The 23,449-nt window shown below is 39.6% G+C and overlaps 1 protein-coding gene across 5 annotated transcripts; it reads left to right on the top strand.

Moving 5' to 3' along the window:
* On the top strand, positions 505-22,338 carry LOC109829919 (DNA repair protein RAD51 homolog 4-like). 5 transcript variants are annotated; one of them, XR_002244152.1, is made up of 11 exons: positions 505-635; positions 3,432-3,511; positions 3,999-4,114; positions 4,217-4,298; positions 5,282-5,413; positions 5,554-5,661; positions 5,760-5,850; positions 11,252-11,322; positions 18,507-18,656; positions 19,563-20,478; positions 21,933-22,338. XR_002244152.1 is itself a non-coding variant. In XM_020397013.1 (10 exons), the coding sequence occupies exons 1-10, from the start codon at positions 548-550 to the stop codon at positions 19,608-19,610; spliced, it is 966 nt and encodes a 321-aa protein (XP_020252602.1). In that variant the 5' UTR covers positions 505-547; the 3' UTR covers positions 19,611-20,603. The 5 variants fall into 5 exon arrangements, 1 of the variants encoding a protein (XP_020252602.1); XR_002244153.1 differs by having other exon boundaries at positions 19,563-19,948; XR_002244155.1 differs by lacking the exon at positions 18,507-18,656.

A 23,449-nucleotide genomic window follows, 5' to 3' on the forward strand; every position in this document is an offset into this window, starting at 1 on the left:
CACTCTGACCACATTCAACACTCCAGTACCGAATGCGTAATTAACCGAACCAGCCCTTGAGCGGCAAAAGTCCTGCCCTCTTTTTCCCGTCTCTTTCTCTCGAAATAGGACAAATTTTCAAAACAAATCTTTTTTGAAACTTATTTTTAAAAGACGATCTGTTTCAACTTTAATTATCAAAATCGACCTAGTTTCAGACTTTGAGCTGAAACTTGGTCGGTTTTGATAAAAAAAGTTCCCAAACTTTACAAAGTTGATCTTCCGTAAAGTTTTTTACATATAAAAAGTTCCCAAATTTTTAAATCCCGTGAAGTTTTGTTATGTAAAAAACTTCACAGGAGTTCAACTCCAAAAACTTTTTTCGCTAAAATCGACTTAGTTTTAGCCCTGAGACAGAAACTGGATCGGTTTTGATAATTAAAATTAGAACAGGTTTTTTTTGAAAAATATTTTTATAAAAAGGCTGGTTTTGAAAAATTGTCCCTTCAAATATTGTAAAAAAAAGCCCTAGAAATCTGAAATTGAAGTCGCTGAACCCCAGTTCGAGATGCCGCCACTTCGAAGTCTCGAGATCGAGTTCCCAATACTCGACGCTAGATTCCGGCGATTCTGCGCCTCTCACGGCATTTTCTCAGGTTCGATCTCGATCCTCTCTCCTCCCCTTTCAGGTGACCCAATTTGTGCTACTCGCTCTCTAAATTAGACTTCAAAATTATTTTTGTTGAAAATTTTCTCGATTATCAAGCAAATGAATAGAGGTTTAGGTGAAGTGTTCGATTAGATTTTGACTGAAGAAATTTAGGTCGAGTACGAGTTGCAATGATGCCTTATTATGATTAGCATATGAAATCAGAATTTATCTGATTTCTTACATGTTTATCACTGAAAACAGAAAGGGCTGTGGTTTTTGAAGGTTTGCTTTAGGTATTTTCTAAAAGAAATCGGTGTTCAATCGACCGAACTACTTTAGGGAGAGAACCTTGATATGCTGTTTAATTTTCAGACCGGGGTCCGTCTAACTATCATTTTCATCTCGCGTACTGAGAATTAGAGTATGTGCCAGTGTCTCCACTTTGTGCATCTATCATATTCTAATCTGGTTAATGCTAGTTATACTACTTTGGTACCATAAGACTTTTACATCTTCAAAAGTAGAGGGCCACATGTGCCATGATTACAGTTCATGACAAAGGACCCCACATGATTGTTACTTGCGGTAACAGAAGTAATGTGAGATTTGTCGTACTGTTTGGTTTACTCTTCTAACTCATGCAAAGAATTGTAGCAAGTTACTTCGTACAGTTTGGTTCACATAATCTCAAACTTTTTCTGCCTTACAAAACCACCATAAACTTTGGGGTGTCTCACAAACCCCCCTGAACTATAAATTTTACAGTTTTCTTCCCGGATCCCCTACGCAGGATTGGCAAACAAACGAAATGTCCTTTAGAGAAAAGAAACTCAAATTGGAGGGAGACGTATGTAGCCTATAAAAGGAAAATGACTAAAAGGACTTTTTTCTCTCAGGAGCAATGTTTTAAAAAAGCATCCGCCTAGTCTGCCCAGGCGTACGCCTAAACCTAGGTGGTACATTGGTCGCCCGCATAGTGCATAGGCAGTACCTAGGATGTGCACCTAGGTTTTGGGAGCGCCTAAGGGAGTGATTTGCTTACATGGACTGTATTTGCTTACATGGACTGCATCCTTTAGGTTTTAATCGTAATTTCCTCGGTTACAGTCTCCATGTCCTCCAACCTCCTCTAAACTCCTCCAGCCTCCAACTATAAACACCTCCTCTGACCTTCAGCAAAGCCTCCACCACCACTTAAACGAAAAAAGTAATCCTCCTAGGCACCAGTCCGGCGCCTAATCTTTCTATAACATTGGTATTTACTATCAGTTATTGTAATTAAAAAATAAAAATAGGAAAACCGCTTAGGCCCCGTCTAGGAGCCACCTAGGCGCTAGACGTCTGGTTCAACGGCTAGGCCACCTAGCGCTTTCTGTAACATTGCTCAGGAACATATTAGTTATTCGTTAATTACATTCCGGGGGGTTAGGCAAGAAAAGTTTGAAGTTCGTGGTAATTTTGTGAGAAACCCCATTGTTCAGGGGGTTTTGTGAGATAAAAAAGTTTAGGGAGCTATGTGCGAAACAAACCTAAGTTTTTTTTTGTGTTGGAGTGGGGGGTTGTGGACCCTAACTCCTAGTGGTAGTTCCTTTTTAACTTGTGTATACATGTTGCCCATCTTGTCATCTACTTCAAACTTGTGTAACACAAGAATGTTGCATTTCACACATCCTTATCTGATGCAATCTGAAAAATTGGGATATTTGAAAAAGTACCATTCTGATTTTACACTTTTTGTTAGTCTAGGGGGTCAAGAAGCTTATTTGCTTACTTCAATTTTAGAGTAGGTAGAATATTTGTTTGAAACCTCTCAGGAAGAAGTGAGGTTGTTATTGTTGATAACGTATCATCTTTGGGATCACTCATAACAATTAATGTCATCGTATATATCATTCAAAAACTGCTAGCTGCGCATCTACAAATTGCGATTTAACTAAACCTAGACTCAAAGGTCTTCAGGCCCAAAGACAAAACTATATTGAATCACCAATCGACATACATTGTAGAGCCTCTCCTTCCCTATCTATGATTGCAGTCATCACCATCTATGATTGTCCGGGACTCTAACTGAGAGCATTGACCTTTTTCAAAGGTTAGTGGTTGGTACAATCAGGTGAGGTATCCTTTTGTCATTGTCATCCCATTTTCAAGATCCTAAATTAGAGCATTATTGTAGTAATGGAAGTGAAGAAAATCCAAAGACTTGGATACTTAATAAGAGTTCTCCGTTAATTTTGGACTTGCTATTATTACTGTAAACTAGATACAATATTTAGATAATACATTTATCATGACTACCCTTTTACTTTTAAATCATTTTATTCACTGTTACATGGAATATGTCTTGATTTTTATTTTATTTTATTTTATTTCATTTTAAATTTTTTCCTGCCTTGGAGACAAAAGTGTTTACTTGGTTATATTGGTGTAGTATGATAATATGATTAGCTATCAACATGGGATGGCTTGTTTTTTGCCTCTCCATCTAGTCTCCACTCATTAATTTAATGCCTGGAATTCTAACTTTACTAATATGTAAGGAGACATTGTTTTCTTATTGAAAGGGAAACTGAAAATGATAGGGAACTAATTGGAAATGCTTATACTTAAATGCATAGAAGAGTCTGCTATGGCAATAATAGAGATAAGATGTGTTAGCTATATCGTATTCCTTATTAATTTTTCGTATATCTCTTGCTTCCTTTCAGATATGTAGTATAGTTCAGTGCGTTTACTGTAATTTTTCAGACAGAAAATAAGATCTTGTTTTAACATGAATTTATTTATCTACTTTATGCAGTGGAGGATTTTCTTGTCCACGACTTCAGCAAGTTAGTTTCACTAGCCGAAGCTGAGGCAGGGCCGAAAGAGTTGAAGGAGGTAACAAATTCATAGAAAAAAATATTTTTAACTCACAACATGCACTGTTGAATTTAGTTTGCCCCTGGTAGTAATAGCTCCTATCAGTAATCCAAAGTCAGCAGATACTGGACAGTTTCTTTTTCTTCTATTCTTTATATCTTAGATCATTAATGAGAGCTGAGAAGATTTTGAACTAATTGATTCCATGTTATATCTCATTGGTGATGCTCTTAGTTATTTTGAGGTCTCTCAACTTTATAGTAAACCCAACCCAATGTGACTATGAATAAAAAGGTTCATACACTTTTTTCTCTAATTATTATGTACACCTTTTTCTGCTTAATCCCATTGTAGTAGCTGCAATATTTTTAGTTTTGTGTTGTTATCAGTCAACATAATCGATATTTGCTGGACCTTATTAAGTCTTCAAAATATTTAAGGGCCCCAAGGGGTTCATACTTTGCATATGGAACATGTTGATCTAAATCTGTAAGCGTGAAAATAGGGGATCTCTCAAATTCTCTCTATAATAGATGGTCAGCACCAACCATGGTTGAATGGAGTGCAGTTGCTTGAGGATACTTTGCAGAATAAGCATTTTCTTTCCACCGGATATGAAGGGTATTCTGAAATAAAGCATTTGTCTTTAACTAACCTGATTTTCAGTTTACATTTCTTTGTAAAGTTTAGGTGACAACTTGTCTGCCTTACCTTAATGGTCAGGATTGATATGCTTCTTGGAGGAGGACTGCGAGAGGGTCAATTGACAGAAATAGTTGGGCCATCATCTTCGGGGAAAACACAGGTGAGAAGCTCTTCATCCTGAGCTCCTTGTGCACTAATTTTTTTATGGCCAACTCGAAGTCTCAAGCATCCATGTATGTTATGTGTTTGAATCAATGTTTTTGATATTCGGTTGTGTCAAGGCTCAAGGCTCAGTTCTTGCCAGCTATGGTCTCAGATAGTAGTGCTCACAGGAAAAAGCTCTATACTTTTACATTTACCAAAGGAAATTTATATAGCGCTCCCCTCACACGAGCTTTTTGACACATGGATAGTCCTCTATGCATTTGACTAGCTTGCAAGGTAGAATAAGAAGGAGCAAATCAATGTTTGGACAAATGGTCTCTTGAAGCTTAATGGTCTGATATCATGTAGGGTAACCCCGATACCTAAAAGTTTAAGAATGGGTTGCAGGCTAATGATGAAATGAAGCAAGCTTACGTTTAAGTATACATGAAGCAAGCTGACGTTTAAGTATACACATTCTATGCATGCTACGACGTAACTGATTCTATGCCGATTCTAACAATATGAGATACGTGTTGGAGCATAGTAATTTAAGATCCAGTCAACTAGATATGACCGACATTAACGAAATAATGGCTGAAACAGCGATGAACAGAATCGCTTGTGACATGGTTTGCATTGTATAGATCAAGAACCCATTTTGAAACCGATATTCAAATAAATTCTTTTTATATATGAACCTCAAACATCATGGATTATCTAGTTTGGGAAATTGTCGTTTCTTACATTTGATGCATGAGTAAGAAAATTCAAAACATCCTTTCCTAGTTTGTAGGCATTTGAAATGATGCAGATAATTGAATATGCATTTGCTTTCTGAATCATACATGCCATTGGCACCAGAAAGACCTTTGGACAAATCCATTTGTTAAAGAGAGAGGCATGGAAGAAGGTGCCTCTCTAGCTTTTGCTATATTCACTTTAATTTCATATTGATCATTGTTGAGCTTTATCTCATATAGTTCAATCTTCACACAGGTTTGTTTACATGTTGCTTCACATGTTGCAGACAGTCATTTGGGTGTTGTGTTCTTGGATACATCCAATTCCTTTTCTGCTCACCGCGTTGCTTGCATCATAAATCAGTTATCAGGCCCCTTAGCTAAAGAGGTCAAATTTGAAAATCACTTAGCAGACTTATTTATTTGATTCCATGATCCATCAAGATTAATCACCTTAGCTATATGGGTTGTCTACATTTCATTTCTCATTTTGTGGTACTCACTTTAGAAATAGTTTGCTATCTTTAGGTCAATGAAAGAAGGGTTCAAAGGATAATGACCGGTATAACATGTCAGTCAGTTTATGACATATTTGTGCTGCTGGATGTACTGCACCAACTTGAATTCTCATTAAAGGTTCAGGTCTTTAGACTGGACAAGATGTATAATGTTATAATTTACAAGAAGAATCATATCTGTTTTCTAAATCTTTGTGCTTCTGATGAATGTTTTAGGTGAAAAGTGAAAGTGCCAAGACAAGCGTATTGATTATCGATTCAATCTCATCTCTGATAGCCCCCGTCCTTGGAGGCAAAGATTCTCAGGGTATAAAATTTGTGTCATTCTATATATAGATCCTTTTTGTGTTTGGATGACAATATATGATTTGATAATTTTGCATGTATAGCCTCTGAAGCGATAAATACTTTATCAATTGATTTTGTTATGTTAAAAGCTAATAACATAATTGTAAAATGTGACTTTGAATTTTGACCCACCAAACACTACTATTCTACTAACCCAGAACACTGTTCCACCAACCCAAAACACTATTTCACCAAACCTTTTGAATGCTATAAAATAGAGGAGAGTGGTGAAGGGTTAGCATCGAACAGAGATCCAGAACAAAGAGAAAAAGAAAGAGAGAGTTGAAAAGAAAAAGTAAAAAAAGAGTTTTCTTTGAGTGTTCTCTTCTTTGTGCGAGTTTGGTGAGATATTAGAGTGATCTTCCTTTGTAATCTTTTCTTTCGTAATTAGTGAAGTTCTCTGTTATTTTCGCCCGTGGATGTAGTTCATACTGACAGAACCATGTTAAATCCTTATGTGTTGTTCTATTTTTCTTCACTGTATTTATTTAGTGTTGTTATCCACTTTTGTATAGACATCTTTTGTGTCTGTGAAGCCCCCCGTTGCAACAAAGTGGTATCAAAAACTGGCTTAGGGCACTGGACACTATTTACGAGTACAATATTGTTCACAAATATGGTTACTATTCACAATTACGGTTACTGTTTACAATTATAGTTACTGTCCTAGTGGGCTTCAAGATGTCTTCTGCAAAACACAAAGTGGAGAAATTCGATGGGAGAAACAATTTCAGTTTGTGAAGAGTAAAGATGATGGCTCTTCTAGTATATCAAGAACTGTTCAAAGTCTTGTCTGAAAAGGACAGGTTGTTAGAATTCATGCCTGATGATGAGAAAGAAGAGCTGGAGATGAAGGCGCATAGTGCCATACAGCTCTGTTTGGTCGATGAAGTCCTGCGGGAGGTTGCCAATGAAGATATCGCTGTCGGTTTGTGGCTCAAGTTGGAGAGCTTATACATGACGAAATCTCTAACAAACAAGCTCTATTTGAAGTAACGCCTCGTCATCCTTCGCATGAAGGAAGATATGCAGATTAAATACCATTTAGATGAACTTAATACTATTCTTATGAATTTAAAGAATATTGATGTTAAAATTGATGAAGAAGATCAAACCCTTATTTTGTTATGTTCATTATCTTCTTCCTATAAGAATTTTGTTAATAGCATGTTATACGGTAGAGATACACTTTCTTTAGAGGATGTCAAATTAGCCTTACATTCAAAAGAGTTAAGCAGAAAGTGTTTGTCGTAGGAGGAGAGGATCAAGCTGAAGGTTTGTTCGCTAGTGGTCGTCCTAAAAAGGGTGTTGGTGGTAGAGGCAAATCTAGGAATATGTCTAGATCAAAGTCCATGCCGAGAAAAAATATTGAATGTTATTATTACTGTTATAAGTATGGACATATAAAACCTAATTGTCAAGCGCTCAAAGCAAAGGATAATTCACAGTCAAAGTTTGTGGAGGTGAAACCTTCAGTTGTTACTGTAACTGAAGAGTCTTCTAGTTCACATGAAGTTCTTTCAGTTAGTGTTAATACTCATTCATAAGATGAGTGAGTTCTTGATTCGGGTTATCATATGTGTCCACATAGGGATTGATTTATCACATATCAATATATTGACGGTGGGAATGTCTTGTTGGGAAATAACATGTCTTGCAAGACTGTTGGTATTAGGTCAATTAAGATTAGAACCCATAATGGTATTGTTAGAACACTAAGCAATGTCCGACATATACCAAAGTTAAAGAAGAACCTTATTTTTTTAGGCACCCTTGACTCTAATGGTTTTAAGTTTTCGGCTGAAGGTGGAGTTTTGAGAGTTAGTAAAGACTCTCTTATCGTTATGAAAAAAAGAAGGTAAATACCCTCTATATCATTGAAGACAGTACAGTGATAGGTGTTGTAGCAGTATCATCCTCGGAGAATTCAGATTCTGACAATACACGTTTGTGGTATATGCGGTTAGGCATATGAGTGAGAGTGAGAGAGGACTAGATGTATTGAGCAAATAAGGTCTATTTTGTGGTTAAAAAACTAGTAAGCTAGACTTTTGTGAACATTGTATTTTCGACAAACACCATAGAGTCATCTTTAGTACCGATACTTTAGATTATATCCATTCAGATGTTTAGGGTTCCTCTCAGGTTCCATCGAAAGGTGAAGCTCGTTTTCTGCTAACATTGATCGATGATTTTTCCAGAAAAGTTTGGGTATATCCTTTGAAACATAAGAGTGATGTATTTGCAAACTTCAATCAATGAAAGGTTATGATTGAGAAGTAAACAGGAAAGAAAGTGAAGCGCCTCAGAACCGACAATGAGATGGAGTTTTGTTCCGCAAAGTTTGACTAATTCTGCAAGAATGAAGGTATTGTACGTCATCGTACAGTTTGGCATACACCACAGCAAAATAGAGTTGTAAAAAAGATGAACAGAACACTTTTAGAGAGAGCTCGATGCATTTTCTCTAATGCTGGTTTGTCAAAAGACTTTTAGGCCGAGGCAGTCAATACAACTTTCTATTTAATAAATAATTAATGTTAAGACTCCAGAAGAGGTATGGTCTGGTGCCTCTGCTAATTACTCTTATTTAAGAGCATTTGGTTGCTCTGCTTATTTTCATGTTAATGATGGTAAGTTTGAACCCAGAGCGAAGAAAGTTATCTTTCTAGGATACGTTACTGGGGTGAATGGATATAGATTGTGGCATTCTGATCCCATATCACCTAAGTTTATTATTAGCAGGGATGCTACTTTTGATAAAAAATTCACGCTTTACCCGAGAAAAGAGTTTGTTATTAATACTACATGTACTGAAAAAGAGTCTAGCAAGCAGGTGGAACTAGCGAGCTCAGCTTCAAAGAAAGTGCTTGAGGGCACTCATGTTGAATCAGTTGATACCGTGAAAGGTTCAACTTCAGATGCTGATGCACCATAAGAGCAACAATACAATATTGCCACCGGCAGAACAAAAAGGCAGATACGACCTCCTCAACGTTATGCAGACATGCTTGCTTATGCTTTGAATATAGTAGAATCGACCAAAATTCCAGAGCCTTCCACCTATAAGGAGGCTATTAGTGGCAATGAGGTTACAAATTGGACTGTTGCGATGACTGAAGAGATGGAGTCTTTTTACAAGAACAAGACATGGGAGTTAGTGAAGTCACCAAAAGGACAAAAAATTGTTGGCTGTAAATGGGTCTTCAAGAAGAAAGGAGCTCCGGATATTAGATTCTGTAAGGTGCAAAGCACGCTTGGTAGCTAAAGGTTACAGTCAAACAGAATGTTTAGACTTTAATGAAGTATTTCTTCCAGTTGAAAAACACACCTCAATCCGCGTGTTGCTTGTCATGGTTGCTCATTTTAATTTGGAGCTTGAGCAACTTGATGTAAATACGGTTTTTCTACATAGCGAGCTTGAGGAGCAAATCTTTATGCATCAGCCAGAGGGGTTCATTATTGAATGTAAAGAAGATCATGTGTACATGTTAAAGAAACCTCTTTATAGGTTAAAACAGTCTTCGAGACAGTGGTATTTGAGATTTGATACTTTCATATTTGAGCATGGTTACTCTAGGAGTAAATATGATCCTTGTGTTTATCATAAAAAACTCAATGATGGTTCTTTTGTGTATTTACTTTTGTATGTTGATGACATATTTATTGCAGCTAAAGATATGTTAGAAATCAACAAGTTGAAATCTCAACTCAAATATGAGATGAAGGACTTAGGAGCAGCAAAAAAGATTTTGAGGATGGAGATCCACAGGAACAGACGAGAAGGAAGTTTATTCCTATTTCAGGAGAAATACATCAAGAAGGTGTTGGAGAGATTTGACATGCTTAATGCGAAGCCTGTGAAAACTCTGATTGCTGCTCATTTTCGTCTTTTAGCAGATTTGTCACCTCAGACATAGGAGCAGTACATGTCTTGTGTTCATTATGCTAGTGCAGTTGGAAGCATTATGTATGTTATGATTTGCACCCGTCTAGATATTTCGCGTACAGTCAGTGTTGTGAGTCGGTATATGGATAAACCTGGAAAGGTTCATTGGCAGGCTGTGAAATTGATACTTACATATTTGAGAGAATTTATTAATATTGATTGTATTTTGGCAGGAACACAAATTCAGATTGCTGTATACTTGGCTATTCTGATTCAGATTATGCGAGCGATGTGGATAAAAGACGATCACTGACAGGTTATGTATTCAATCTTTCAGGTAATGTCATTAGTTGGAAGGCAACTCTACAGTCGACAATTGCTTTGTCTACTACAGAGACAGAGTATATGACAGTAAAAGAAGCCATTTGGTTGAGAGGTTGGTTGAAGATCTCGGCTTACATTAAGGTGTTACTTTGATATTTTGTGACAGCCAAAGTGCTATACATTTGATGAAGCATCAGATGTATCATAAAAAAATCAAACATATAGATGTCAGGTATCATTTTATCGGAGAAATTAAAGTCATTAAGATTGAGGAAATTGATACTGCAGATAATCCAGCAGATATAATGACGAAGTTTGTACATTCGCGTAAATTCGAGCATTGTTTTGAATTGCTTGGAGTTCAACAAAGTAGATGTTAAGCCCGTAAGAGGCTTCTGGCGAGACAGCAAGAGTAAAGAGAAGATCTTCATATTCAAAGTCAATGTGGAGATTTATAAAACGTGACTTTGAATTTTAACCCACCAAACACTACTGTTCCACCAACCCAGAATACTGTTCCACAAATCCAAAATACTATTTCACCAACTCTTTTGAAGGCTATAAATAGAGAAGAGTGGTGAAGGGTTAGAGTATCGAATAGAGATTCAGAACAGAGAGAAAAAGAAAGAGAGTTGAATAGAAAAAGCAAAAAGAGAGTTTTCTTTGAGTGTTCTTTTCTTTGTGTGAGTTTGGTGAGATATTAGAGTGATCTACTTTTGTAATCTTCTCTTTTGTGATTAGTGAAGTTCTCTGTTGTTCTCGCTCGTGAACGTAGGTCATACTGATCAAACCACGTTAAATCCTTGTGTGCTGTTCTCTTTGTCTTTATTGTGTTTATTCAGTTTTGTTATTATCCTCTTTTGTATAGACATCTTCTGTATCTGTGAAACCCCCTGTTGCGACAATCATCATGCAAGCCTTTTCGAATCAAAATGGGTCAGCTATGCAACACAACCTTATCTTCTTGTTAACTTGTCCAAGTTGATTTTCTTGCCGTTGTTTTGGTAAACTAAGTGACTTGAGTAATTAATAAATTATAATTGAGGGGTTTACTTTGTATAATAGTATTAAATTAGAAGCGTGTATGGTCATTAGAACAATTGTGAATATGAAGTGTACTGAGCTATTAAAATGATTGGACATGCAGGGCGATTGTTGATGATATCAGCTGGATTTTTATTGAAGAAACTAGCAGATGAATACAATCTTGCTGTACTAGTAAGTGCATTTACATCGATTATGAAAGTGGTAGTGGCCAAATTATTATATTTGGAGGTTTCCTGTTTTTCTTTTTGACCCACCCACATTCTTCCAAAATTAAATTGAACCACAATCGGGAGCTTAAATGTGTGGGAGCTTCCCAGGTTAAAGTGTATACGGGTTATTCAAGCTATTTGTGGTACGCAGATATGACTAGACTATAATAGATATGGTACCTGCACCTTCAAATGAATGTTCGAGGAAACTTTCGTGTTTGTTCACAGCTCTCTTGTTGTCTTCTTGCAAGGTAATTTCCCCTAGGTGAAAACATAAGAATTGTCCTGTTTCTTTGGTGAAATAGCTATAGTATACCAGACAACTGCTCAAACTAAAAATTGGTGTCCAAGGAGGCTGGATCTGTAACACCCATATCCTTCAATGTCTGCCTAAGTTGTATGGAAATGGGTGCGGGTGCCATTACGGGTGTGGGTGCGGGTATGGATACAAGACACGATAAATTTGTAAAATGCGGGGTACAGGGGGACAGCTATGCACACATATTGATTTTAATAATTTACATGAGATTATTATTGTTTTTAAATTCATGTGTTATTAGAATTACAATTCATATCATGTTTTTAAGTTTCTTTCATTATGTTGGTTATTATAAATTTGAAACCGCTCATTTTTTAATAGCCACCCGAAAGACCCTTTAAAATTATAGTTTTGAACGTTGATATGGGCTGAAACGATCACGACCCATGTCGAACGAGCTTTAAGAAATGTAGGATATGCGTCCAAGAAGTGTATGACAAGTGTTTTAAATTAAAACATATATCATATAATTGATACATATCTTAAAAAATATATGCATATATCCAAGGGAGTGTCCATGAAGTTTGGATAGGGGTACATGTCGGGTACGTGTCCGGTACGGGTACGGCTTCATGGTAGAAGTACCTGGTAACATCAATGTCTTCCCTTACGAAGTGGCATTTCCTACACTGGATGTATCTGTCTATTTTGTATTCTCTGCTGATAGAGTATCTTTTGGTTTCTAGCATGTTACAGATGTAAGGTATATTTGGTTAGGAAGAATAGGAACAAAAAATGCATTTACAACATCATTTAGTTCCAACTCCTGCTATTGAACACTTTCCAATTTGAATGCAGCTGCAAATCCCCTATCCTTAACCTATACCACGTTGCAACAACTGTTTGGTGTTGTTATGAAGCGCAAACAAACATATATTTTGAAGATTGGATGTAATTGGAACAACATGAGGCTCAAAGCACTCTATCCCAAATACATCCTAAATGCTAATGGCAACTAGCAATGAACTGAAGCTTGCCGTCATATCTATTGTATATGCCTAGTCCATTAAAATCTGGAAATGGCCTCAGTTGGGCATTTCAGCTCATCTGGCATGATTATGTTCCAAACCTCACTAACAAGCACCAATCTACTTCTATCATCAGGAACTTTTGAAAGAGGATCTCACATTATGTAATGGGCACTATATATGATGTTAGCAAGTATTGCTTCCACCTTTCACCTTTGAACGGATGTAATTGTTGGGAATTTAACGCCGAAATCCCTAATGTAACGAAAACGCAGTATAGAAAAAGTACACCAAGTTTTAACGAGGTTCGGCAACTGCCTACGTCCTCGGGAGCCACATAGATAATTTCTTATTAATCAAACAAGAAATTACAAATCAAGAGCAAATCCCAAAACTGAGATTTCTCAAATAAACACTGTAGCTACAGTGTTAATAATTAAAGGGTATGAACCCTTTTCAAGTCTCATTTGAGAATAAATGAATAACCCCACAATATAAAACCCTCTTTAATTCTCTTTCTCTCTCTTCTTAAATCCCCCTTCAAACACTGTTGAAGCTGGGGATTAAAACAAAATCGCAGCAGCGATTTTAGGGCAGCCGCCAGAGAGAAAATCGGAGGAGGGGGAAAAATCGCAGCAAAACCCTAGGCGATGGGGGGTTTATATAGGCGGAGTTGATGGGCTGGCGACAGCCTGTCGCTAGCGGCCCACGGACGCCAAAGTCGGGGGTAAACGCAGAGGTCGGATCCGCCAAAAGAACACAGAGCTCGGGGTTCGAACGCAGAGGTCGGGGTTTGAACGCAGAGGTCGCCTGTGCTGCCGAAGATCGCCTGGACCTCGCCTGTGGCTTCGCCTGCGTCGACATCGAGCTCGTCGGAGCTCCTCGCCGGCGCTCCTCATTGGAAAAATGAGGTTTGATCTACACCCCCATTCTAACAATCTCCCACTTGGAGATCAAACCGCCGTCAACATGCTATCTCATCAAGCTCCTTTTCTGTGTGGCTCCGCCCTCATCATCTTATGCATGAAGGCCAACTGAAGTTGCGCACAACTCCAGTTTCTGAACAGTCACCGTCTTTGTTAACATATCTGCTGGATTCTTACTCCCTGGAATCTTTTCCAGTTGTAACACGTCATCTTCCAACAGGGATCTGATGAAGTGATACCGAAGCGCAATATGCTTCGTTCTAGAGTGAAATGCTGAATTCTTCGTCAAGTGTATCGCACTCTGGCTATCACTGTGCAAAACATTCTTCTCCTGTTTGAATCCCAGCTCTGTTAACAAACCCTGAAGGCATATCATCTCTTTACTGGCTTCAGTCACTACAACATACTCAGCTTCTGTAGTGGATAGGGTAACAATCTTCTGTACCTGTGACATCCAACTAACAGCTGTAGTTCCGACGGTGAATACATAGCCGGTGGTGCTTTTCGGTGATCAACTTCGCCGTCGAAGTCTGCATCTACGTACCCTTGCACTTCTACCTCTCCCTTACCAAAGTGCAAACACTTCTGTGTGGTGCCTCGTAGATATCTCAGAATCCACTTGACCGCTTCCCAATGAGCTTTTCCTGGATTCGACATAAACCGGCTGACCACTCTCACTGCATGGTCAATATCTGGTCTCGTACAAACCATTACGTACATCAAACTTCCGATAGCTGAGGCGTAAGGAACCTGAGCCATACTCTCTTTCTCTTTTTCTGACTGAGGAGACTGATCATTCGATAGACGAAAATGGCTGGCCAAGGGTGTGCTCACAGGCTTGGCGTCGCCCATGTTGAATCTCTGCAAAACACGGTTGATGTACTCCGTCTGAGATAACTGCAAGAGACCTCTCTTCTTATCTCTCGTGATTTGCATTCCAAGGATCTTTTTCGCTGGACCCAAGTCCTTCATGTCAAACTCCTTTGACAGCTGCTGCTTCAAACTTCTGATATCCTCCATATCTGCTCCTGTAAGCAACATATCATCAACATACAGCAGTACGATGATATAGCTGGACTGATATCTTTTGAAGTAGCAACAGTGATCGACATTGCACTTCTGAAAACCTTCCTTGTGCATGAAGCCGTCAAACTTCTTGTACCACTGTCTTGGGGCTTGTTTCAGGCCATACAAGCTCTTCTTGAGTCTGCACACCAGGTTCTTCTTTTCTTCTGAGAAACCTTCTGGCTGGTGCATGTATATCTCCTCTTTCAGATCTCCGTGAAGAAACGCCGTCTTTACGTCTAACTGCTCGAGATGAAGATTTTCAATTGCTACAATACTCATCACGGTCCTGATAGTATTTAGCTTTACCAAGGGAACGAAAATATCGGTGTAGTCAATTCCTTCCTTCTGCTGGAATCCCTTGACAATTAGCCGGGCTTTATATCTTCTGGAACCATCTTGCTCCTCTTTCACCCGGTACACCCATTTGTTGTGGAGTGCTTTCTTTCCCGTGGGCAACTCAGCTAGTTCCCACGTCTGGTTTGAGATGAGGGACTTCATCCCATCTTTCATGGCAAGCTCCCACTTGCTCGCATCTCCACACTGACAAGCTTCATCATAGCTTTCAGGCTCCCCACCATCTGTCAACAACAGATAGTTCATATATCTCCTGTTTGGTACAGGAGGACGAGAAAATCTCCTCAAAATCGGAGCTGGTGCGTCGGGCTCTTGCGCACCATCTTGTCCAACAGGCTCTTCTAGCTGAGGACCCTCTGCATTGGGTTCTTCCGAGAGGTTACTCGGGACATCATCTGCATCTACAAATATTGACTCGCTCTCTGAGTCATCTGTCTTGTGCATGTCCTTGTACATCACCTTCTCGTTGAATATCACATCTCTGCTCCTGATCACCTTCTTGTTTTCGTTGTCCCAAATGCGGTAGCCGAACTCATCTTCACCATAGCCGATGAAAGTGCATTTCTTTGACTTGGGATCAAGCTTATTCCTGCCTTGATCACTAATATACACGTAAGCTACACAACCGAAAACTTTAAGATGTGAGAGTTTTACCTCCTTTCCGCACCATACCTCCTCTGGTATTCTGTGTTCCAATGGAACCGATGGACCTCGGTTGATCAAGTAAGCTGTTGTATTGACCGCTTCTGCTCAGAACTGCTTCGGTAGGTCTGACTGTACCTGAATGCTTCTGGCTCTCTCCGTCAACGTTCGGTTCATCCGCTCAGCTACACCATTTTGCTGAGGCGTGCCGGGCACGGTTCTCTCCATTCTGATCCCGTGCTCATAGCAGAACTTTTTGAATCCGGTGTCTTCATACTCACCGCCATTGTCGGTCCCGAGCTTCTTTATTCTCGGACCTGTCTTATTTTCGACTATAGCTTTTCATCTCCTGAAAGCCTCAAATACTTCTGACTTATGCTTCAGAAAGTAGACCCACACTTTCCGAGAGTGATCATCGATAAAAGTCACGAAGTAGTGTTTTCCACCAATGGACGCGGTGGTTGTTGGTCCCCACACATCTGAGTGAACGTGCTCTAGCCTATGAAGCACGGACACGCATAACATGAAGCCGTGTCGTGTCGTGTCCGTGTCGGATACACGTGTCGAACACACGGATCCTATGTATTTTTTAGGATTTGCCTCAATGGACGCGGTGGTTGTTGGTCCCCACACATCTGAGTGAACGAGCTCTAGTTTCTCTTTCCTGGGGGTTCTGCCACTTGTCTGAAAGCTGACTCTCTTCTGCTTTCCAAGTATACATTCTTCACACATCCATCTCCACTGACTGCAGTCCTGGGAGTTTTCCCTTTGTGTGCATGATCTTCATCCCCTTCTCACTCATATGACCGAGTCTCTGGTGCCACTGCTTTGAAGTTTCATTGCCTGCTGCAACTGAAATCAAACAACGTGCACCTGCTGTCATATATAGGGTACCAGTCTTTCTGCCTCGGGCAATCGTTATTGCGCCCTTTGAGATCTTCCAATCATCTCCATGGAAGGTCGTGGTATATCCTTCGCCAGCCAACTGGCCTACGGATATTAAATTCTTTCTCAGGTCGGGAATATGCCTGACATCCTTCAGCTCCCATACAGACCCGTTCAACTTAATTTTTACCACGCCTTTGCCCACAATAGCACATGGTTGATCATCACCAAGATATACGTATCCAAGATTTTCAAGGGTATACTTCTCGAATAATTCTTTCTGAGAAGTAGCATAGAACGACGCTCCTGAATCTAACACCCAAGATTCCTTCTTGCTCTCCAAAGAGCATATCAATGCGTCATCTCCTCCTGAAGTGGAGGTGACATTCACCTCTGTCTTCGCTTCCTTCTCCTTCTGTGCGCTCTTGCACTGATTCTTGTAATGCCCGGTCTTTTCACAATTCCAACATTCGATAGCCTTCGAGTTGTTGCTTGGATTCCTTGATTTGGACCTCCTGTCCTTTGATCTACCTCTGTAGTTTGATTTTCCTCGTCCGTTTCTGGTTGAATTTCTACCTCTTGACTCTGTATGCAATACTGAAGAGGTTGTAGCTTCACCAGTCTCTCGCCGTCGGATCTCCTCACTGAGAACCAAATCACGAACGTCGTCGAACTTCAACTTACTGTTTCCCGACGAGCTACTCACAGCTGTGACTGTAGCGTTCCAACTCTCTGGTAGGGAAGATAAAAGTATCAACGCCCGAACTTCATCATCAAACTCAATCTCAACTGAACTCAATTGGGTTGTAACCGTATTAAGTTCATTGAGGTGTTGTGCTACTGACGCGCCTTCCGCCATTTTCAGATTGAATAACCACCGCATTAAATGAACTTTATTTGCGGCTGATGGCTTCTCATACATATTTGAGAGAGCTGGCATAAGACCTGCCGTGGTCTTCTCCTTCGCTATGTTGAACGCAACATTGCGAGTCAACGTCAATCTGATAACTCCGAGGGCTTGTCTATCTAGAAGGTTCCACTCTTCTTCCTTCATAGAATCCGGCTTCTTCCCCGATAGTGGTTGATACAGATTTTTCTGATACAGATAATCCTCTATCTGCATTTTCCAGAATCCGAAATCTGTTCCATCAAATTTCTCAAGTCTCATTTTTGCCTCATCTGCGGCCATGGCTCTCACTTGAATCTGACTTCTTCTAGATCGTTTCACTCTCTGATACCAGTTGGGAATTTAACGCCGAAATCCCTAATACAACGGAAACGCAGTATAGAAAAGTACATCAAGTTTTAACGAGGTTCGGCAACTGCCTACGCCCTCGAGAGCCACACAGATAATTTCTTATTAATCAAACAAGAAATTACAAATCAAGAGCAAATCCCAAAACTGAGATTTCTCAAATAAACACTGTAGCCACAGTGTTAATAATTAAAGGGTATGAACCCTTTTCAAGTCTCACTTGAGAATAAATGAATAACCCCACAATATAAAACCCTCTTTAATTCTCTTTCTCTCTCTTCTTAAATCCCCCTTCAAATACTGTTGAAGCTGGGGATTAAAACAAAATCGCAGCAGCGATTTTAGGGCAGCCGCCAGAGAGAAAATCGGAGGAGGGGGAAAAATCGCAGCAAAACCCTAGGCGATGGGGGGTTTATATAGGCGGAGTTGATGGGCTGGCGACAGCCTGTCGCCAGCGGCCCACGGACGCCAAAGTCGGGGGTAAACGCAGAGGTCGGATCCGCCAAAAGAACACAGAGCTCGGGGTTCGAACGCAGAGGTCGGGGTTTGAACGCAGAGGTCGCCTGTGCTGCCGAAGATCGCCTGCGAGCTCATCGTAGCTCCTCGCCGACGCTCCTCATTGAAAAATGAGGTTTGATCTACACCCCCATTCTAACAGTAATCTTGTAACTTATTCAATGAAGCGCTTCTTATAAGTTGTGTGAATAATATTTGTTCGTTGTGATGCAGGTAACAAATCATATGGTCAGTGGAGAGGGAGGAAGTTTGAAGCCTGCCTTGGGAGAGAGTTGGAAGAGTGTACCTCATGTACGGCTGCTATTATCTCGCAATCAAGGGAGCAACATTGGCAACATGTCTGTTTTAAAGCACACATTTGTGGTAAAATCATTTCAATCTTCATTCAGAGGTTTTGTTGCTTTAGGGGTTGATCTCATATTTGAGGAATAACTTGGTAAATAAATCTCAGAAAGTTATGGTATGAAATGGTCGCTCATCTAATTTCATTATACAATAATTATTTTGTGAAGCCCATAAGAAACAAAACCTCATGTTGTTAAGTATCTCGTGTAATTATGTATGTTGCACTACTTTTGTCCCATATGCAGTTCAGCCCCTGATCAACAAAGCAGAAGAGCACTAACTCTGAATTCACGCTAATGCCACTTTCTTTTACTTTGTCAAGTTTATCCATAACAATTGGCTTCAGGTTATTAGGAACTTTCACATGCTAACCATTTTTTTATCAACATGTGCGAAATACAGTATCGATAACTGCACATATAAATTATTAGAATGCTAGATAACTGGCACCAACTCTAAGTTTGCAAACTGAACACTGCCAATAATTGACTTTACTCGCACCAAAGAAGTAAGTGCTTCGGGTAAAGAGGAGTATCTTTTGTGCTTGGTACTGTATTATTATTTTTTCCTGTTCATGTCATCTGATACCCCCACTATATGTCCCCTATTTTATTAACACTTACTCGCCATGAAATCAAGATGACATTGTTTCCAAAGTTCGGTTGAGATATCACATGAGAATCACATGATAAATTATCTTCTGCCCTCATGGAAACAAAGACTAAATCGTCATGTTAAGTGGCGGTAAAATAGTTAAAGTCTTCTGAGCTTCAGGCTTCGTAAGTGCTAATAAAAAGTGTAGGGAGGTATCATCGTAGCACAGGGGGTGTGTATACAATTAACCCTAGTTTTGTTTACTTTAATCAACCTTTCCAATTTTCCCTAATAGTTCATCACTGTCATTTTCTCTCTTTCTTTGTGCAGGCTTGTGGTGATACTGCAGAGTTTGTGATTGCAGATGAAGCTGCCTAAATTATATGGGATATGAGAGAAAGAGAAAGAGTTGAAGATAACAAACGAAGCTAGGCGGTGAAAATAACTCCGAGTCCAGTCCCTTTGTTTGAGAGTGGCCCTGTTTGGCTTTTATACCAGAGGTGATAAAAACCGGTGAGCGGCATCACTCAGTAGCTGGCAATGCTGGATTCAGTAGATTTGCGAAAGACACGAGAATCCATTTCCACCAGTGTTAGGAGCGACAGAGTCGTTTCCTTTGTCCTTAGCTTTTCTGAATTTTGAAACACGGGTGAAATGTGAACCAACCAGGTGCTGCATATGAAGCTATTTTTGCCTGCAAGGAGTTACATTGAGAGGTATTCTCATTTCTCTTGTCTTTAGGGGTTGTTTGGTTGCAGCAGTCACAATTGAATGTATGCATCTGAGATATTTTGGGTCAGGTGCAGTTATTTGTCCGTCAAACTTTCAATCATTTCGTACTAGCCCCTCGTGTATATGAAATTGCTCATGAGTCCCTTAGATCCCAAGGTTTCTTGCAATTTCGTCTCTCAGTGACCAAAATGTCCCTCAGTGATATTTTTGAAAATAACAAACGAAGCTAGGCGGTGAAAATAACTCCGAGTCCAGTCCCTTTGTTTGAGAGTGGCCCTGTTTGGCTTTTATACCTGAGGTGATAAAAACCGGTGAGCGGCATCACTCAGTAGCTGGCAATGCTGGATTCAGTAGATTTGCGAAAGACACGAGAATCCATTTCCACCAGTGTTAGGAGCGACAGAGTCGTTTCCTTTGTCCTTAGCTCCTCTGAATTTTGAAACACGGGTGAAATGTGAACCAACCAGGTGCTGCATATGAAGCTATCTTTGCCTGCAAGGAGTTACATTGAGAGGTATTCTCATTTCTCTTGTCTTTAGGGGTTGTTTGGTTGCAGCAGTCACAATTGAATGTATGCATCTGAGATATTTTGGGTCAGGTGCAGTTATTTGTCCGTCAAACTTTCAATCATTTCGTACTACCCCCTCGTGTATATGAAATTGCTCATGAGTCCCTTAGATCCCAAGGTTTCTTGCAATTTTGTCTCTCAGTGACCAAAATGTCCCTCGGTGATGTTTTTGAAAATAACAAATGAAACTAGAGGGTGAAAATATCTCCCAGGTCCAGTCCCTTTGTTTGAGAGTGGCCCTGTTTGGCTTTTATAGCAGACGTAATAAAAACCAGTAAGCTGGATCACTCAGTAGGGTAAGCTGGCACTTGCAGAAGACACGAGGATCCATTTCCAACGGTGTTAGGAAAGAATCGTTTCCTTTGTCCTTAGCTCCTCTGAATTTTGAAACACGAAAGCAATGTGAACCAACCAGGTGCTGCATATGATGCCTATTGTTGCCTGCAAGGAGTTACCTTTAGTCCTATTCTCATTTCTCTTGTCTTTAGGGGTTGTTTGGTTGCAGCGTCGCAATTGCATGTATTCATCTGAGATATTCTGGGTCAGCCAGTGCCAGTTATTTGTTCCTCGAACTTTCAATAATTTCGTACTAGCCCCTCAAATCTATGAAATTGCTCACAAGTCCCTCAGATCCTAACGTTTCTTGCAATTTCGTCCCTCAATGACCGAAACGCCCTTCAGTTATGTTTTTTCGCCCAACCCCCTTTGTAAGCAATTTCAAATATTTGAGGAATTCATATGGAATTATTGAAGCTTTAAGGGACTCATGTCTTAATAAAACCCAGAACACGATTGCGGCTGCGGTTACAAAATATCTTCTAATACACAAATTTGTGCTTAAGTTGCAGTTACAGCTTTAGGGCTTGTTTGGATTGAGGGGAATAAGGGTGAAGGGAAGTTAGGGGAACCATTCACCTTCATTCACCTTGTTTGGGAACATTTAGGAGGTGAAGTTATTCACCCTAGTTCCCCTTGGTTCACCCCCTAATAGTATAAAATTTGTTATCCCCCAAATTGGGGTGTAACCAAGAGGAAGAGAACTCCCTTCCCTTCCATTCTCTCACCTAGTTTCCCTTAACTTCCCTTCACCCCCTACAAATCCAAACAGGCTCTTAGGTTATAGCTGTAACTGCAACCAACCCCCAACAGAAGTTCATTGTACATTTATTTCCCAAAAAACGAACGCCTGCAAATACAACCGCAAACGCAAATTGCAATATTCTCAAGTTGAATTTTTTTTTTTTTAGGAATTACATTAAAATTATAGTTGAAGTAAAATCAAAGATCCCTTAAGTTTCTAGTTCTATACTTGTTAGATAATAGCCTTACATGTGGAGATTTTGCTTATCATCATTTGTACTGGATATCCAATTATCTTGTTGGTCTCATGTTTTTTTTAGATTCTGCTTATCATTTGGGCATCCGATTATTGGCCTACTGCATGTTGACCGGCCAATCGGGCTTTGCCAAGTAAGCAGCAATTATCACACATGAGGGTTATTCAGACATAGAGGGACGCAAATTTTTTGGACTTGGATGGGTTCGCGTTGCGGTCTTGCACGCAACAACGGTAGCTTGGTTCTGCTTCTTTTGGACGGTTGTACAGTGTGCCGGCGTGAGAAATTCTTGTGCGCGCACGAGCGGTCCCCGTGCAAATTTGCTCGCTTGCGCGCGCATGGAAAATTGTGAACGCTGGTATATATTTTGTTTCAATTTTATTTGCCTTGTACCCGTATTTTGTTATATCTTATTTGGCACTATCTATAAGTAATCAATACTAAATAACATGTCCTATACGTTTGCGCTTCATTGGTAAAGAAAGCAATTATTTACCGCAATTTGAGAGCCATTAAAATGTTTGAGATTGTTAGTTTTCTGTATTTCTTATTGATGTTAAAGCATTTAATCAATTATTATTATTAATTTTTTTTAATCTAGCCCGAAATTAAACTCGTGAACTTAGGAGTTGTATTGAAACCTCTCGACCGTCCGAACCTCCCCGTGGTGAGTCTAAACATTTAACGAATTAACTAATTATGGCGGCCTATATGTTGTAGATGAGTGTATGCACCTTGTGCTGTGTGTAGACCTGTAGCTACTTTTCTTAAATATAAAAAAAAAACAAGACAGACAGTGGCGGAGTCAGGATTTTAATCATATGGTGTCCTATAATTAAGCCACTAAACTATCATTAAGCTAAAAATACATCTCTCTCAACATAAGCCACCAAACTATCATTAAGCTAAAAAAATTCGAACCCGCGCGCATGCTGGGTTCCTTGCGAGATTCGAACCTGCGCGCATGCTGGGTTCCTTGAGACCCTTTTCCGCTAAACCATCTATATTTTTGTTATTTTTATATATGCTATATGGTAGATATTCAGTTTTTACTGGTGTCCTGGGAACCCAGAGGCACCCATTCAGCTCCGCCTATGAAGACAGATTCCTTAGCAGAGGGGCAAAATTGATAGCTGCCTTCAGACTACAGTGACATCGATCGTCTTGATGTTTGATTTTTCAAGTTTCCAACTTTGTTCTCCACGGCTCGCAGACAACGGAATGCACTTTAGAATACAACGACACCCAGCACTGGACGTGTAGCCTTGCAATTGGCTGGAAAGATTTCATCTTCATACCACATCCTTGTTAATTATATGCATAGAGATCGATCAAGCGATGGGAAACTATGAAAATGAACAGTTTACAACATGACAATCTAATAATAGAGGGAGGATTCTCCGTTAGGATTAATAGAGCTCTCGTAACATCATTAAACGTGTGCGAATGAATAAGATTATAGTAAATACAGTAAGAAGGATAACTTGGTTGAAAGATAACTAGAAATATATACATGATGATATATGGTTTAACTAGAAATATCCTCTTGCTCCCATCTTTTGTCCTTGGAACTCATGAAA

Source organism: Asparagus officinalis, chromosome 2, assembly GCF_001876935.1.
Source record: "Asparagus officinalis chromosome 2, Aspof.V1, whole genome shotgun sequence".
Classification (NCBI taxonomy): domain Eukaryota; kingdom Viridiplantae; phylum Streptophyta; class Magnoliopsida; order Asparagales; family Asparagaceae; genus Asparagus; species Asparagus officinalis.

Excerpts from the sequence above, each read along its gene's own strand:
- LOC109829919 (XM_020397013.1), top strand. The coding sequence starts at position 548 with ATGCCGCCACTTCGAAGTCTCGAGATCGAGTTCCCAATACTCGACGCT. Across the intron at positions 636-3,431 it reads CTCTCACGGCATTTTCTCAG|TGGAGGATTTTCTTGTCCAC; the intron begins GTTCGATCTCGA and ends TACTTTATGCAG. Across the intron at positions 5,414-5,553 it reads CAGGCCCCTTAGCTAAAGAG|GTCAATGAAAGAAGGGTTCA; the intron begins GTCAAATTTGAA and ends TGCTATCTTTAG.